This window comes from Suricata suricatta, chromosome 3 (assembly GCF_006229205.1).
Source record: "Suricata suricatta isolate VVHF042 chromosome 3, meerkat_22Aug2017_6uvM2_HiC, whole genome shotgun sequence".
NCBI lineage: Eukaryota > Metazoa > Chordata > Mammalia > Carnivora > Herpestidae > Suricata > Suricata suricatta.
Genome location: NC_043702.1, coordinates 73,869,820 through 73,884,736, shown reverse-complemented (window position 1 = coordinate 73,884,736; position 14,917 = coordinate 73,869,820). Strand labels below are relative to the sequence as shown.

The 14,917-nt window shown below is 36.7% G+C and overlaps 1 protein-coding gene across 4 annotated transcripts in view; it reads left to right on the top strand.

The window, feature by feature from the left end:
* GALNT13 (polypeptide N-acetylgalactosaminyltransferase 13) overlaps positions 1-14,917 on the top strand; it is a 579,203-nt gene that overhangs the window by 386,526 nt on the left and 177,760 nt on the right. For all 4 annotated transcript variants that reach the window (XM_029934560.1, XM_029934559.1, XM_029934558.1 and 1 more), the window contains exon 9: positions 10,933-11,113. In XM_029934560.1, the coding sequence (XP_029790420.1) occupies positions 10,933-11,113 (181 nt within the window). The remainder of the gene's footprint in view (positions 1-10,932; positions 11,114-14,917) is intronic.

Here is a 14,917-nt window from a genome sequence, read left to right as displayed (position 1 = left end):
CACTCTGGTTCATATGCAAACTGTCTCAACTCTATTTCAAAAACAGTTCCCCCACTCCCAGCCACACCCCATCCAAGCACATCTTTCCATTCTTCTGCTCTATTTCCTTCTTCTTTGTCTTCCCTCCACTCCCCTCCCCCTCCCTTCCACCTTCTACTCTCAAGAGTATTTGCTAAGTCGATGGCAAAGTAAAAAGCTAGTTGGGTTGTTGCTTTGCCAAGGACTTAGCAAATGACTCTTGAGAGTTGAGGGTGGAAGTGAGGGGGAGGGGGGTGAAAGGAAGGCAGATTTATTTCAGGATTAATGTGTTAGGTCCTATAGGAAATGAGTAGGTAAAAAAGGGTCCATTTTGAGTCTGAGGCTTTTATGAAATTTATTTCTAAGTTAGAAAGAGATCACAGATTTAGGATGCCCAAGGATCTTTGGAAAGGACAGTGCTTGATAACTAGATATATTTGTAGCAAATTGATGGGAAATAGGAAATAGTATAGGTTCAACTCAGGATTATCTGTATTTAATGTCAATATGAAAATAAAATCTTCAAAGCACCTGGGTAGCTCAGTTGGTTAGGCATTTAACTCTTGATTTTGGCTGAAGTCGTGATCACATAGTTCATGAGATCAAGCCCCACATCAATCAGACTCTGTGCTGACAGCAAGGATCCTGCTTGGGATTCTCATTCTCTCTCTCTCTCTCTCTCTCTCTCTCAAAATAATAAAAAATGAAAAAATGAAAAGAAAATCTTCAAAGTACTCAAATATATAGTGATTTCCTGAAAAATTCTGAGAGATTAAAAGTTCTTTTGTGATTTTCCTTGTTTTTATAACATTTATGACCTTTCTAAAATAGGAAACTTTCAAAACACACACACACACACACACACACACACACACACACACACATTGATTGCCTCATAATATTTATAGTGTTATCCCTTTCATACTCTCTCATGTTCAGAAAATAATATCTACACAACATGAACTTCTAATACTGCTAAAGTCAAGTCAACTTGCCTAAGTAGGAAAATGTTGATTACAATTTTGGAGAGAAGTATCACTCCTATCTAAAAATCTGATCTCTAAAAGTGGTCATATACCCTATAAAAAGCGATCTATCTGAATCCTAGAAATCTGGAAGAAAATTTAGTCATGATCAACTTCAATTCTTTTACATGTGAGTTTTCTGAGGTCTCTCAAGATTAAGTGACTTATTCCAATTTCTATAATCAGTTTTTATTTCGCATCAAGAATATAGCTTTCCAATTTCAAATCTGATGCTTTCTTTTCATTTCCACAAAAATGATTATTTTTATTTTAAGCATTAAATTATTAAGTACCCGATAGATTCCTTGGGCATGTTGACTCTGTGATCTCTTGCAGCTCGGATGCATCACTTAAAAGACACACAGCAGCTTGGCATACAAGAGTCTTTATCTTGTGCTCGCTTCGGCAACACATAATACTAAAATTGGAAGAGTCTTTATCTTGAGATGTTACAATACCAGCTCTAGAGTACTCTTCCAGATCACATAAATCTCCTCAATTATACTCCTCAATTATACAGCAAAAACTGGGTCAAGAGTCAAACCAACCAATTAAACAAGACATCCCGCCCCCAATCAAAGCAACTATGTGGAAGAACTAGAAAATTTCACATCGAGTAAATAGAAATGCCTATTGAACCTCTTGAACCTGACGCTTTCAATTAATGACTTCTATGCCTCTTGTGTTTGTGTTCACTTATCAAGGACCATATTGCCTTCGGGATCTCAATAAAGTCTCTTTTAGACTTTGTTTCAATTATAAGATTAAAAGGTTTGTCATCAATCTACTTGAATATGTATAAACAATGTGGAGAGTAGAAGTGCTAAGAGGGATTATTCACAACAAACAATAAACATAGAATGAAATAGTTTGAAAATTGAGTAATCATTGTTTTGTTTCAGTATTCCCTTTGCTAGAGCTGAGAAAAATAATCACTTTTGTTTCTAATTGCATCTCATGGTAGACACATTTTGTGTATGCTGTGTAATTTTCCAGATTCCCCTATATCACTATTAATAACCAGTCAAGTCATTATGTATTGAGCACCAAGATCAGCAAAACATCTTTGAAACCTTGTAAATGCTCATTTAATGGTAAATTTAAGTTCTGTTTTGTTTTTTCACTATATGTGACATGCCAATTTCATGAAGTAAAATGTGATGATGGAATTAAATTTCATAAAGGGAAATGTATGATACTTCCCTCAATGAGATAATCATATGGATGGGGAAATAAGGTTACTATATGTAAATAGCACATGTATATATATATGTTTATATATACACACACATAAATATACATACAAATAGGTGCAGACACACAGACAAGAACATCCTATAAGATGACAATCTGTATAGAATTGAGAGCTTCTGGGGGTGGAGTGATGAGGAGTAGCTTCTGTGAGTCAGTAGAACCTAAGACCCATGCAATCTGGTAGGTAAGAACTGTTTCCCAGAACAATATGTACGTTGGGTCTAATAGGGAAAACAGAAAAGGGAAAGCCCATACATTAATCCTTAATCTTATTCCCCAAACTATATCAAGTTATTACATTACTCTGTTTTCATTACCATCACTCTGGTCCAAGTCATTATCATGTCTTCCCTAGATTACTGAGATAACCTCTTAGTAAATCTATTTGCTTCATTTCAATCCATTTTTCACATAAAGGCTAAATATCTTTATGAGCGCCAATCTGCCTCAATCCTCACAACAAACATCTCTGCAGTCGATTCTGTTAGTCTTGTGTTATTACCTGAAGCCTAAAGCACAGAAAGATGAAGTCACCAAGTTCACCCTGCTAGTAAGTGTTAGGGCTAGGACATGACCTCAGGACTAGAGCCTATACCATTCACAACCATTGTGCTATGTAGCCTGTATGGTATATTGTTGTTGCTACGAAGGCCATACTAAACAGTGACTTTGTGTCCAGGTTGGGGGTGGGGGCATAAAGATTAGTATAAAAACAAGCAGCTGCATAAATTTGGCACAACAGCGGTAAAGTTTGAAATGGTATCACTATATCTGAGATTGCAAAGTTGGGGCTTATGAAGTTTATGAACCTTAATTAAGATGTCACTGATGTAGGTGCCAAAAAACATGAAAAGAATAATGTATTTAGTTAATTGTCTTCTAGCTGGGAGAAGAAACTCAAGTAGATAATCAAATGAGCAATGGGCATTTTACATTTTGATTAATAACCTTTTCCATCATCAAAAGACACTCATAAAAATGTCTGGGAAAGAAAACAAGTAACTAGCTGGCCTCAATTCTCTGTCGATAAAAGGATAGTTTGTATTTCATACATGGTCAAATTTATTTGAGATAGATACAGTATACAAATATTAATCTGTTGGAAGCCTGGAAAATAACAATCAGATATGCTCAGTGATACAAAGTAATTCAGACATCACATGCTTGTGTGGATGAGACATCATGTTTTATTCAGTTTATGCTTTTGTTCAGATACTGTAAAATAATTTCAGAGAACAAAATGTAGTGTTCTAATTGGAAACTAATTGGCTATTCTTTTAAACTCTGCATCGTACCTAAATTCTTAAACGTTAATATTGCAATTCCAATAAAAGGCAAAACTGAAGGCAAAACTTGACAAGGTTTAAACAAAATATTTTTTAAGAACCAACAATAAGCCAATTATCTGCAGATATTGGTTTCCCTCTACAACAATGAAAAGTTAAATAATCTACAAATAACATTTTTCTTCTTCCCAGGCGAGTGTCAGGGACACTCTTATCTTATTTGAGTCTTAGGGAGTAATTATTATTATCCGTATTTTATAGTGTGAAAATTAAGATCTTAAAGACTTAAATAAGTTTTATAAGTATGCACAAATAGTAAGTGACAGAACCACTAGAAAAACTATTTGCTTATTTCCAAGTCCAAGTTCCTAATGAGTATGTCATATTCTCCCTTCCTTCTATTCTTTGCTTCCTTTCTTCCACTTTTCTGAAATATTTATTGAAGATACACTAAGGAAAATTATGGTAGTCATTGGGTCTCCACTCAATGTGAGTTCTTCCTACCTTAATATTTAACCCTGTAGTTTTCTGGGCAACTGTTTATGTCTTAATTCTTTCATGTTACTGAAGTGTCTACTAAATACAGCGTAACTATTTGGTCGATTTTTTTTAATGTTTATTCAAAGAGAGAGAGCATGTTTGCACAGTGGGGGAGGGGCAGAGAGAGAGGGAGAGAGAAAGAGTGAGAGAGAGAGCGAGAGAGGACCTCAGGCAGCCTCCATGCTGTTACTATGGAACCCAACAGGGAACTCAATCTCACAAACTGTGAGATCATGATCTGAGCCCAAGTCAAGAGTCACTCTTAATCCACTGAGCCACCCAGGTACCCCCTGTTTGGTCAATATTTGATCAATTAAGTGTTTTGTTTTTATATTAACTGATTATGATCAGCTTAACCAATACATAATGTTTTGCATTCCTGCCTTGATCTTCTCATTTTCATACAAATTTTGAGGAGAGGCTTTACCTCGAAATGCAGTATAAATGTTAATCCACACATTCTGTAAGCACTGATGGCAATGCAAGAAGCTCTCACTTTATTCCAGGAATCAGTAGACTGTGGCTCACAAGCCAAGCATGGGACACTGTTCCCTGAGTTATAGAACAGTTACTTCTACCTCCATTATCTCTGCTAAATATACCCAAGAACTGCCTCCATCTGTGAGAGTCAAAGTCAGAGCCAAGTCTGCTTTCTGTCTCATAAGTCAACAGCCATCACTGCATTACGCCTGTACATGTGCACACAAAGTCTTATTATTGCAAGTTAGTATGATAATAAAAAAAATCAACACTTTCATATATCCTTATCTTTGCCTAAGGGGAGGGAAAGGAAAGCAACTAATGGAACCCAATTTTTGAACATTTTCAAACTAGGTATCCTTGTATTGGGTGTGTACATATTTAGGGCTTAGAACCCATAAGCCTGCAAACCAGGGTAGGGCCAAGGAGTGACAGAGGGGAAATAAAGTGCCCTCATTTACCCAACTACAGTGCTAATCTGTATTTGCAAAAAGGCAAACTCGGAAGACAGTTGTCAGCCCCTGGTTTGTATGCAACAGGGCTTATTGAACAGTCTAAATTTAGAGAAGCACAAACTTAAAATGATGTTTTTCCTCCAATCATTGTAAAATGTCCTAAGGAATATCCCTTTCCAATGCTAATGTGCTTCAAGACAGACTCAATAGCTTTCTAGCTACTTCCAATTATTAAAAGTACTAGTAATGCTCAGTTTCAATGTTTGGTTTCACAGGCAGTGCATACCTCAGATTCCCTTCTCTCCCCAGACCCATGCTGGCACAAGCCCTTGGAAGGGGAAAGGCAGGGTTTTTCGGGTTGCCACTCCACCAGGGTACATCGGATAGGAGTGCTAGAGAAATCTCAGATCTTATTGGATTTCATGTTTCCCAATGGCTGCTTGCTCAGGAGGGTCCCACTCGCTACTGGTGGCCTCCATCCATAAGTCCTGTATACACAGCTTCATTGTTTTCTCATAAGTGCTCTCGGCTTCACCTTCTAGCCCCTCTGTTTTCCAAGAGCCTTTTGCAGAGGGAAATATTAGTCTCTTTCTCACCCTGTATGGTCTCTAACTGCCCTTCTCAATGTTACATCTCCATGCTGATCTGCCATGTTGCTAGTTTCACAGCTCATTTTCCCTCTTCTATATTCCATGATCTATAGCATTTGAGAACCACTAAAGTCTTATTCAGTTGTCTCCAAAGACTACCCCTTCCAAGGATCACTGCATCACTGTGCCTGCCACTCTGTGGCAATAAGCTGTCCAATATGCCCCAACACCCGCCCCCAGGATTCTCTAGGATGTAAGTGTTTCCTATATTATTAGCTTTGTGTTTTTCCTGACTCTTGAGGCTTTCCCACAAACTCACTCACCATGTTGTGTTGTATTCTGCTGGTAACACCAGGGTAGTCTCTTGATTTTACTGCTCAGCAAGTATCTAACAGGGAGGAAATGGCAGTCTCTCCTTCACTCATGGAGTTCCCCTACAGAGGTTGGTTGAAGGAAGAAAGACACTCCTCATTCATGCCTAATCCATAGACGAGGCAGGGGCACAATGAAGAGAATATCTGAAATTCCCTCCAAGAGAAACACATCATTCGCAATTTCTTCTGATCTTGGGGCACATTGCAGAATGGTCTACTCACAGTACAAGTATCTGAGTACTTCAGAAAATTATGCTTTTAAGAGAGAGATAATGTGAATTTATCCAAAGGGTGACTTTAATAATATTAAAAAGGAAGATTGTATCATTTAGCAACCTTGGTTGTCATAAACCATCAGCCATTTCTAGTGTTAGTTGTTTTGTGCTATAACCCCCAGAAGATGTCCTCAATTCCCAAGACATGTGAAATAGCTATTGCAATTGATTTTACTAGACCACTCCGCTTAGATTGATACTCAGAGTATTTCCTTAAAAAATGTTCTTTAAAAATCCTGCAAAATATATCTACTTCATCTCATCATCTGCCAGGAATGCTTTTCTTTTTTCTTAAATATTAAGCTGAGAAGTTAATTTTGAGTTATCCATTTTTCCATTCAACAAACATGCAATGATACCTCCTGTGTAACAACCACTGGCTTGGCTCCAGGGGTACAACGGTGACCAGATAGCTCCACTGCCCTTTTAAGTTATCTTTAATGTTTTATTTATTTTTGAGAGAGAGAGAGAGAGAGAGAGAGAGAGAGAGAGACAATGAGCATGAGTAGGGAAGGGGCAGAGAGAGAGGGAGACACAGAATCCAAAGACAGGCTCCAGGCTCTGAGCTAGCTGTCAGCACAGAGCCCGATGCGGGCCTTAAACCCATGAATCGTGAGATCATGACCTGAGCCGAAGTTGGACGCTTAACAGACTGAGCCACCCAGGCGCCCCACTGCCCTTTTAGAGTCTACATGCTAGCTGGGGGGAGGGAAGTGCACAGCAAAACAAATAAATAATTACAGAAATTGATAAGCCAAGAAAGAAATAAACAGGATGCTATTGCAGAAGATAACTGGGGTGGGGCCCTTTAAATATGGAAATTAGGGAAGAGCTCTTTGATGCAGTGATGTTTTAGCTGAGATGAGTAGTATGGGAAAGAGGCAGTCAGGCGTAGGGCAGACAGAATGGTATTTGAGGTTTAGGGAAAGCCCTTGCTGAGGCTTGGGTGTGTGAAAGAGTATGAGATTTGTTATTCTAGGAAATGGCAAAGGGCCAGTATCACCAGTGCTTATTGATAGAGGGAGAGAATCACGTAGGGTCTGAGAGGCTCTGGCTAAAGGATTTTGTAATTTATATTCATAGTTCAGTAAGAAACCATTGAAGTATTTAAACATGGAAGTAAAATGAAATGATTAAATTTTTAAAAGACTATTCTGATTTCTAAGTACAAAACAAATTATAGGAGAGCACCAGTGAGAGAGCAAGACAGCTGACCCACAGGAGATGGTAATTGGGACAAGGACGGTGGCGGAGAGACAGATATGCTGAGAATTATTTTTATAAATAGCAAAGCCAGGATTTGTCAACAGATTAAATATAAGTGATGAAAGGGGCACCTGGATGGCTCAGTCAGTTAAGCGTCCAACTTTGGCTCAAGTCATGATCTCGCATTCCTGGGTTCGAGCCCCGCTTTGGGCTCTGTGCTGACAGCTCAGAGCCTGAAGCCTTTTGGATTCTTTGTCTCCCTCTGTCTCTGCTCCTCCCCTTCTCACACCCTGTCTTTCTCTGTCTCTCAAAAAAAATGAAATAAAACGTTAAAAAATAATAAATAAAGTGATGAGAAAAGGAGAAATCAGTAATGGCTTCTAGGGTTCGGGAAGAGGGAGAGGCTTCTATTTTTATTTATTATTTATTTATTTATTTATTTATTTATTTGAATTGACCGCCTGAGTGAGTGGTAGCACCATTTACTGATGATTTAAAAGACTGAAAGAAAGTGGGGAGCCTGGGAGGCTCAGTCTGTTGAGCACCAACTTTGGCTCAAGTCATGATCTCGCCGTTTATGGGTTTGAGACCCATGTCGGGCTCTGTGCTAATAGCTCGGAGCCTAGAGCCTGCTTCAGATTCTGTGTGTGTGTGTCTCTCGCTCTCTCCCTGTCTCTCTTCTGCTTGTGCTGTTTCTCTCTCTCTCTGTCAAAAATAAACATTTTAAAAATGTATTTAAAGATACTGAAAGAAAGTGAGACCTGGCTGACACGGTGAGGATGAATCCTCTGTTCCACTTCAGATGTTTGTTTAGGTGTATCTGAGACCCACAAGAGGGGGTACCAAGTAAATATTTGGATATGCAGCTCTGGATCCCAGAGGAGAGGTCCGAGCTGAGATACCACTGTTGAGGTTGTGAGTATTCAGATCCTATGTAAAGTAATAGAGTAAATAAAACCACCTGGAGAATGAATAAAGGAAGGTAGAGGCTAACACTGAAATAGACATTTAGAGTGAAAACATGTAAACCGTGAAGTAGTGGGAGGGAAAGCGAGACAATCCAAGAAAGAATCTGCTAGATACTCATCAAGGGAAAAGTTTGTGTTTTTCAGCAGGGCAGTTTTGGGGGAGCTGCAAAAATAAATAGCATTTCACTATGGAAGATGGATGAAAATTGAGGAAGGGAAGCAACATATATCGATAAACATTTAAAGTTAATTTACAGGGAGACAAAAGAGAAATGAGACTTTGGATCAAGGGAAGCACTTTTTGTTGTGTTTGTAATCTTTTAACTTGTTTATCTGTTTTAAAAATCCATTTAAAAATAAGACCTTTTAGACTTGGGGTGCCTGAATGGCTCAGAAGGTTAAGTATCTAACTTGGGCTTAGGTCATGATCTCATTGTCTGTGAGTTCGAGTCCAGCATTGGGCTCTGTGCTGAAAGCTCAGAGCCTGGAGGATGCTTCAGATTATAACCCCCTGCTGCCTCCCTCTCTCTCCCCCTCCCTCTCTCTCTCTCTCTCCCTCTCTCTCTCTCTCTCAAAAATGAATAAACATTTAAAAATATAAGAGATTTTAGCAGGTATTATGTGAAGGTAGTCATAATCTAGTAATGAGCAAAATTATCAAATATCAGGAGAAAATCAAAGGGAAAACCAGACTGGTGAAATTCCTAAGACACACTTAGGCATAAGGTTTACTGACATAAAAGTATTGATTTGTCTTTGATAGAAGGATCAACTTCCTCCATTTTAATGGAATAGAACAATGTAAAGATTTTGTAATTCCAAGAAGGTTTATGGATTTAATGTTATAAAGATGAGAAAGTTATCAATCAATTAAATACTTTGATTATTTAAGAAAGTTCTATCCTGTCTTTCGAGGGCAAGAATGAATTCCATTCTTCTTTTGTATCTCAGTTATATTTTATATTTACATTTTAGTGTTAGGTTGAAACTTCTTTACTGTTAGCATTATGCTGTTTAGACAATGAGAAAATGAAAAAGAATAGATTGCACATGTAATGTACAAGCCATTGTTGCTGAATATAACTTGTTATTTAGCATCTTCCATCTTCTGGTAAAAATGAACGTCTCTTACTGCTATCCAAGCTCAATGATAACCCTCTTCTAAGATGAATATTGCTTGAGAGGTCAATGGAGAAAATTTTGTCTTTCAAAATAAACAACCCTCCTTTAAAAAGGAACAATGTTATACCCAGTCCTTTCTGGAAAGCCTGGGTGGCTCAGTCGGTTAAGCATCCAACTCTTGATTTTGACTCAGGTTATGGTCTCATGGTTCAGGAGTTCAAGCTCCACATGGGGGCTCTGCACTGACAGTGCACTGTCTGTTTTGGATTCTCTCTCTCCATCTCTCTCTGCCCCTCCCCTAATAAACATTTAAAAAACCCAATTCTTCCAACATGTAATGATAACTATGACTCTTGCTTACTGGGATAAACACCCTATAGCAAATATGCAATATATTACATGTATGTAATAAACATATACATATGAGTTTGTGTTATATGTTTCTTTATATGTGTGTATATATGTGTGTGTATGTATAGATTAATCTATTTTATAAATAGCATGCATATACATATATGCTGTTAGTATAACGTCTAGCTAAATAATATAATTTTATAGAAATACATGTGTTAGGAATACTTAATAATTAGCCTCAATTGCACAGTAAATCTAGGACACCAAGAAATATAGGATATATGTTTTCTAAGAGTTTACAGTTTTAAAAGAGAGATAGTGAAGTAAACAATTGCTTGCAAGACCGTGTAATCAGTTCTTCATAAATGATGTTTGAAGTACAAAAGTCATTAACTGCAAAACCTCCCTACAGAACCTCCTAGAAGAAATGATCCTGGAAATAGATTTTGAAGGATGCATAGATGGTGAATAGCTACAATGGAGTCCTAGCACATATTAATAAGAATAACACACCCAAAGGTATAAGATACCGGGAATATAAAATGGCTGAGAATTAACGGTCATTTAAAATTGCAGAAAAGTGGAGAATAATTGGTTTTTTTCCAAATCAAATTTAGATATTTACCATGACATCTAACATGTACAAATTCATTAATTCATAGAAGATTTTAGATACTAAATACTATTAAATAGTGATTAGGTCAACTACTAGAAACAGAAATTTGGTAGTTTAACAAAGGCACATGAAAAAATAATTACAACTTACTTCCACAAGTCCGGCACTACAATATTTACATACACCATGCTCTTCTAAATTAGAATCCTTTGCCAAACTAAGTATACCAGTTCTAGATTTTGTGTCCATCTGATGTTTTCTTAGCCCACCTAAGATCTAAAGATTTGGCCTTAGTTAGCCTCAGTCACTTTACAGACATTATTACTGCATTATTTACAGTGATTGTGATACGGTTGCTCTTTTCCCCAGATTTGGCAATGTGGAGGCTCTTTGGAGATTGTGACTTGCTCTCACGTCGGTCATGTTTTTCGGAAGGCGACTCCTTATACTTTCCCTGGTGGCACTGGTCATGTCATCAACAAAAACAATAGGAGACTAGCAGAAGTTTGGATGGATGAATTTAAAGATTTCTTCTACATCATATCCCCAGGTAAACAATTCTGACATCTTTCTTTATCTGCAGGGAAAATAAAATATTAAACAAGCTGAATATGTGTTTCGTTGTTGCTACTATTCTACTAGTTTAAATAAAATGTAATTTATCACCATAATATTGCAGGTAATTGGTTTGAGAAAGTTGTACTATGAAGTCATTTTTCATCTAAAATGAGAAGGACTATACTTATCACAAATGGCTAAATATTCCTTTTTCTTTGTTTCATTTTTGGCACAAGCATTATGCCAGAGAAGTGGAGTAAGCAGTACACAGAGAGATTTAAATTTAATTAATATGCATCAGCTCAATTTAAGAAAAACAATTTTTTAAAAAGAAGTAAGCTTTTATTTCCTTATTTCACAAATAAAGCTGGTTGAGTTGGTAAGAAATTTTGTTAATGTTTAAACAGAGATGTTCCCTATGCTTAAATGATTTCCTAAAGATATAGGATGGAAAATTATGCAGATATAAAACTTTATTTTTTTAAAGGATATTAAATGACATAGTGAATTATTCATTAATAGATATGTAGAAAAGCATAATATAGGATAATAAAATATGATCCTACTTTAGTTACAAAGAGTAGATATGGAGATAGAAGCAAACGTAGGCTATCACTGGATAATAGAATTATGAATAATGTATTCTTTTCCTTCTACTTTTCAAAATTTTAAATTTATTTTAAAAGAGTTTAAAAGGAAATATCTATTATAACAAAGAATTTAAAAATTGTTTTAAAGAATATTACTAGCCATTAAAAACAAAAGAAAAAAAATTAAGTGTGAAAAATATCCCATACCTGAGTTGAGTGATTATGAATGATTTTATTTTTATAATTATCTAGAGTTTCCTTATAACCATATTATTTATTTTAAAAAAACAATCTCTGAGCATCACATTGTTTTTTAAGGAAGTAAGATGAGACATTATGAGAAGATACAAACAAGGAGAAGATACAGGGGCCTTCAAGATCTCAAAGATTAGACAAACAGACCAAGTAATACAACAGGCATTCAATTATATTAATAAAATAATTTCTAAAGTTCCAAGTTGATAGTTTATGCATAAGCCTTGTGGTATTAAATACTATCAGTATGTAACCCACAAGAACATCAAAAACTTATGCTCACATCCTCTTCTCTACATTATAATCTGTTGCATGCTTTGAAAAAAACTAGTTTGGATTCTGACAGGCTCTGATTTCTGAAAGTGTATATGAGGCTGTGAAAATTCTTTTTTTACAAATAAAGGGACAATGAGTAGTATGAACTTTCTTATTAAAATCCAGTATTACTATAGAAAAGAAAAATGAGAGCAATGCCTTTGTAAATGTGTGATTAGGCGAAGTATTCTTCTCACACATTTTCAACCCTCCTCTCTGTGAAGAAGCCATTGTCAGGGACACTATTTCACGCATAGATGTATTTCTCTTTACAGTAGGAAGCCAGTTCGGATATTCACAGAGTTGAGTTTGGCAAGAACATGTAAAATTTGTAGCAAGGCAGTGACATTTATGTAACCTTTTCATTTTCTTTTGATAATACTTTCTGAATTCAAATCATTACTTGTAGAAATATACAAGCTCAAATACAAAGAAAGGACTAGTGGAAGAAAGAATTGTGCCATGTGTGATTATATACAATTTATATTCAGGAATATATGTAATTGAGAATAATTGCCACCATGTGTGTTACAGTCACCCATGATGAATATTATTTGTAAAAAGTGATGTGTTAGATTTTGTATAATTTCCCAGTGAGTAAAAAAGGCAGATAAATGGTAGAACCATTTCTCAAACTGTAATGAAATGAAAGCCTTAGAGTTTAAAGGGTAAAAAGGAACGCTTGTTATCTGGGACTACTGACTTTATGCTGCTCAATAGGGACTGTTTGTATAGTTTGGAAGGTGTAGTTTTTACATTACAATGAATATCATTTGGAAGTTTATTGTTCTCATGAAATGGGCTCATTTAAATCCACAAAGGTATTTTGGAAAACAGAAAAAGGACATTAAAGGAATATGCTGAAAATACCTAGGAACTTCTAAAGGGCATTTGTGTTTTTGGATGTCTCTGAGACTGTTAGTGTTGCTGAGCACAGACCCTGCCTGCTGTATTGTGGGCAAAAAGGAAAAACCAAAAACACAAAACAATAAATTGCTTCTCAGTGGAAAAGTAAAGGAAGTAAGTTGGAACCTAGAGTTGGATGCCAAAAACAGTTCTGGCTCTACGCAGCTTTGAGATCATCCAAAAATGGATAAAATGTGCTTTGTTGGGGAAATTAAGAATCTGTCAATTATATGGCGGTGAGCCTTTTTTGAGTTTAGTCATCAGGGATGGTCTCGATACTCTTAAAATCAAAATCATGGATTTCTTTGCTATCATCAAGAATTGTTGGGATTCTATTTTTCATCTCTGGGTAACAGGAAAGTTTGTAAAGAGAGAAGTTGGTGTTTGAGGATAGTAGGGAAATACATATGTGCGCACCTACACATAGACTTACATCCTTTAATACACACACACACACACACACACACACACACACATGTATGAACCACTCTAAAAAGCTTATATTGAGTTCTGTTTCATTCTTCATAACTTCATAATAAGCTGGCTAAAGAAACTATTATAACACTTTCCAGAAGGACCTTTATGTATCTATTAATTTGCCCAAGATGTTTTGTGAAGACATTCCCATTTCTTACACCCAAGGCTTCTATTAAAAAACCTTATTCTCCTCTTATGCAGCTGTTCAAAATGAGATCTTTAAGTACTGACCCTTTATGAATTGAATTCTGGCAACTTTGTTTCCTTCCAGTATACTCCTTCCAAATACGTCCTAATTTATTGATTGGTTTCATGATTCAGCTCTGTCTTGATAAAACTGGGCATTCTTTCTCTCTCGAAAGTGCATTCCCTGTGGTTTTGATACCATGGCCAATCCATTATTACTGTGTACTGTATTGTTTTATGTCTATTACTTGTCTCTACATACAGAGTAGTTCAGAGACCTGTCGTTGCAATGCTTAGCAACTTCCCTGTCATTTTGCAGTCCTTGAAAACTATGTGTTGCATAATTAGAAGGACCAATGAATGACTAAATGAATGGATGCATTTTATTTATTTTTTTAATGCTTTATTTATTTTTGATACAGAAGAGACAGAGCATGAGAGGGGGAGGGGCAGAGAGAAAGGGAGACACAGCATCTGAAACAGGCTCCAGGCTCCAGGCTCTGAGCTAGCTGTCAACACAGAGCCTGATGCGGGGCTCAAACCCACAAACTTGAGATCTGACCTGAGCCGAAGTCGGAGGCTTAACCCACTGAGCCACCCAGGTGCCCCATTGGATGCATTTTAAAAGGAAGCCACTTGTTTCTTCTTTGCTACTGAACTCTTCATGGTTATCTGGTCTGTACCAGACTCCTCACAAGAATTGCAGCACATAGGAAGCCTTTGTCCCACTTCTCTGACCTAGCCCCTGACTAAGGATGCACTTCTCTGACCTAACCCTTGATTAAGGGTCCACTGATAAGAGGGAAGTGAAAGATATTCTTCATATATCTGTGATAATCATTCCTCCAAGTTTGCTATCCTAAAAGAAGATTCCATTGGTTTACTCATGTTCTTAGGGCATTATGATTACACCATAATTATAGACACACACAGTATATAATCCTACCTTCCAGGACTAATATAAAAGTCTAAGGGGCACAATTTAGGAAGACAGTAACATTCTGTAATAGAGCAGCATAATACCAGAGCCCATAAGCTTAAAATAAGACTACTTTTACACATGTTGA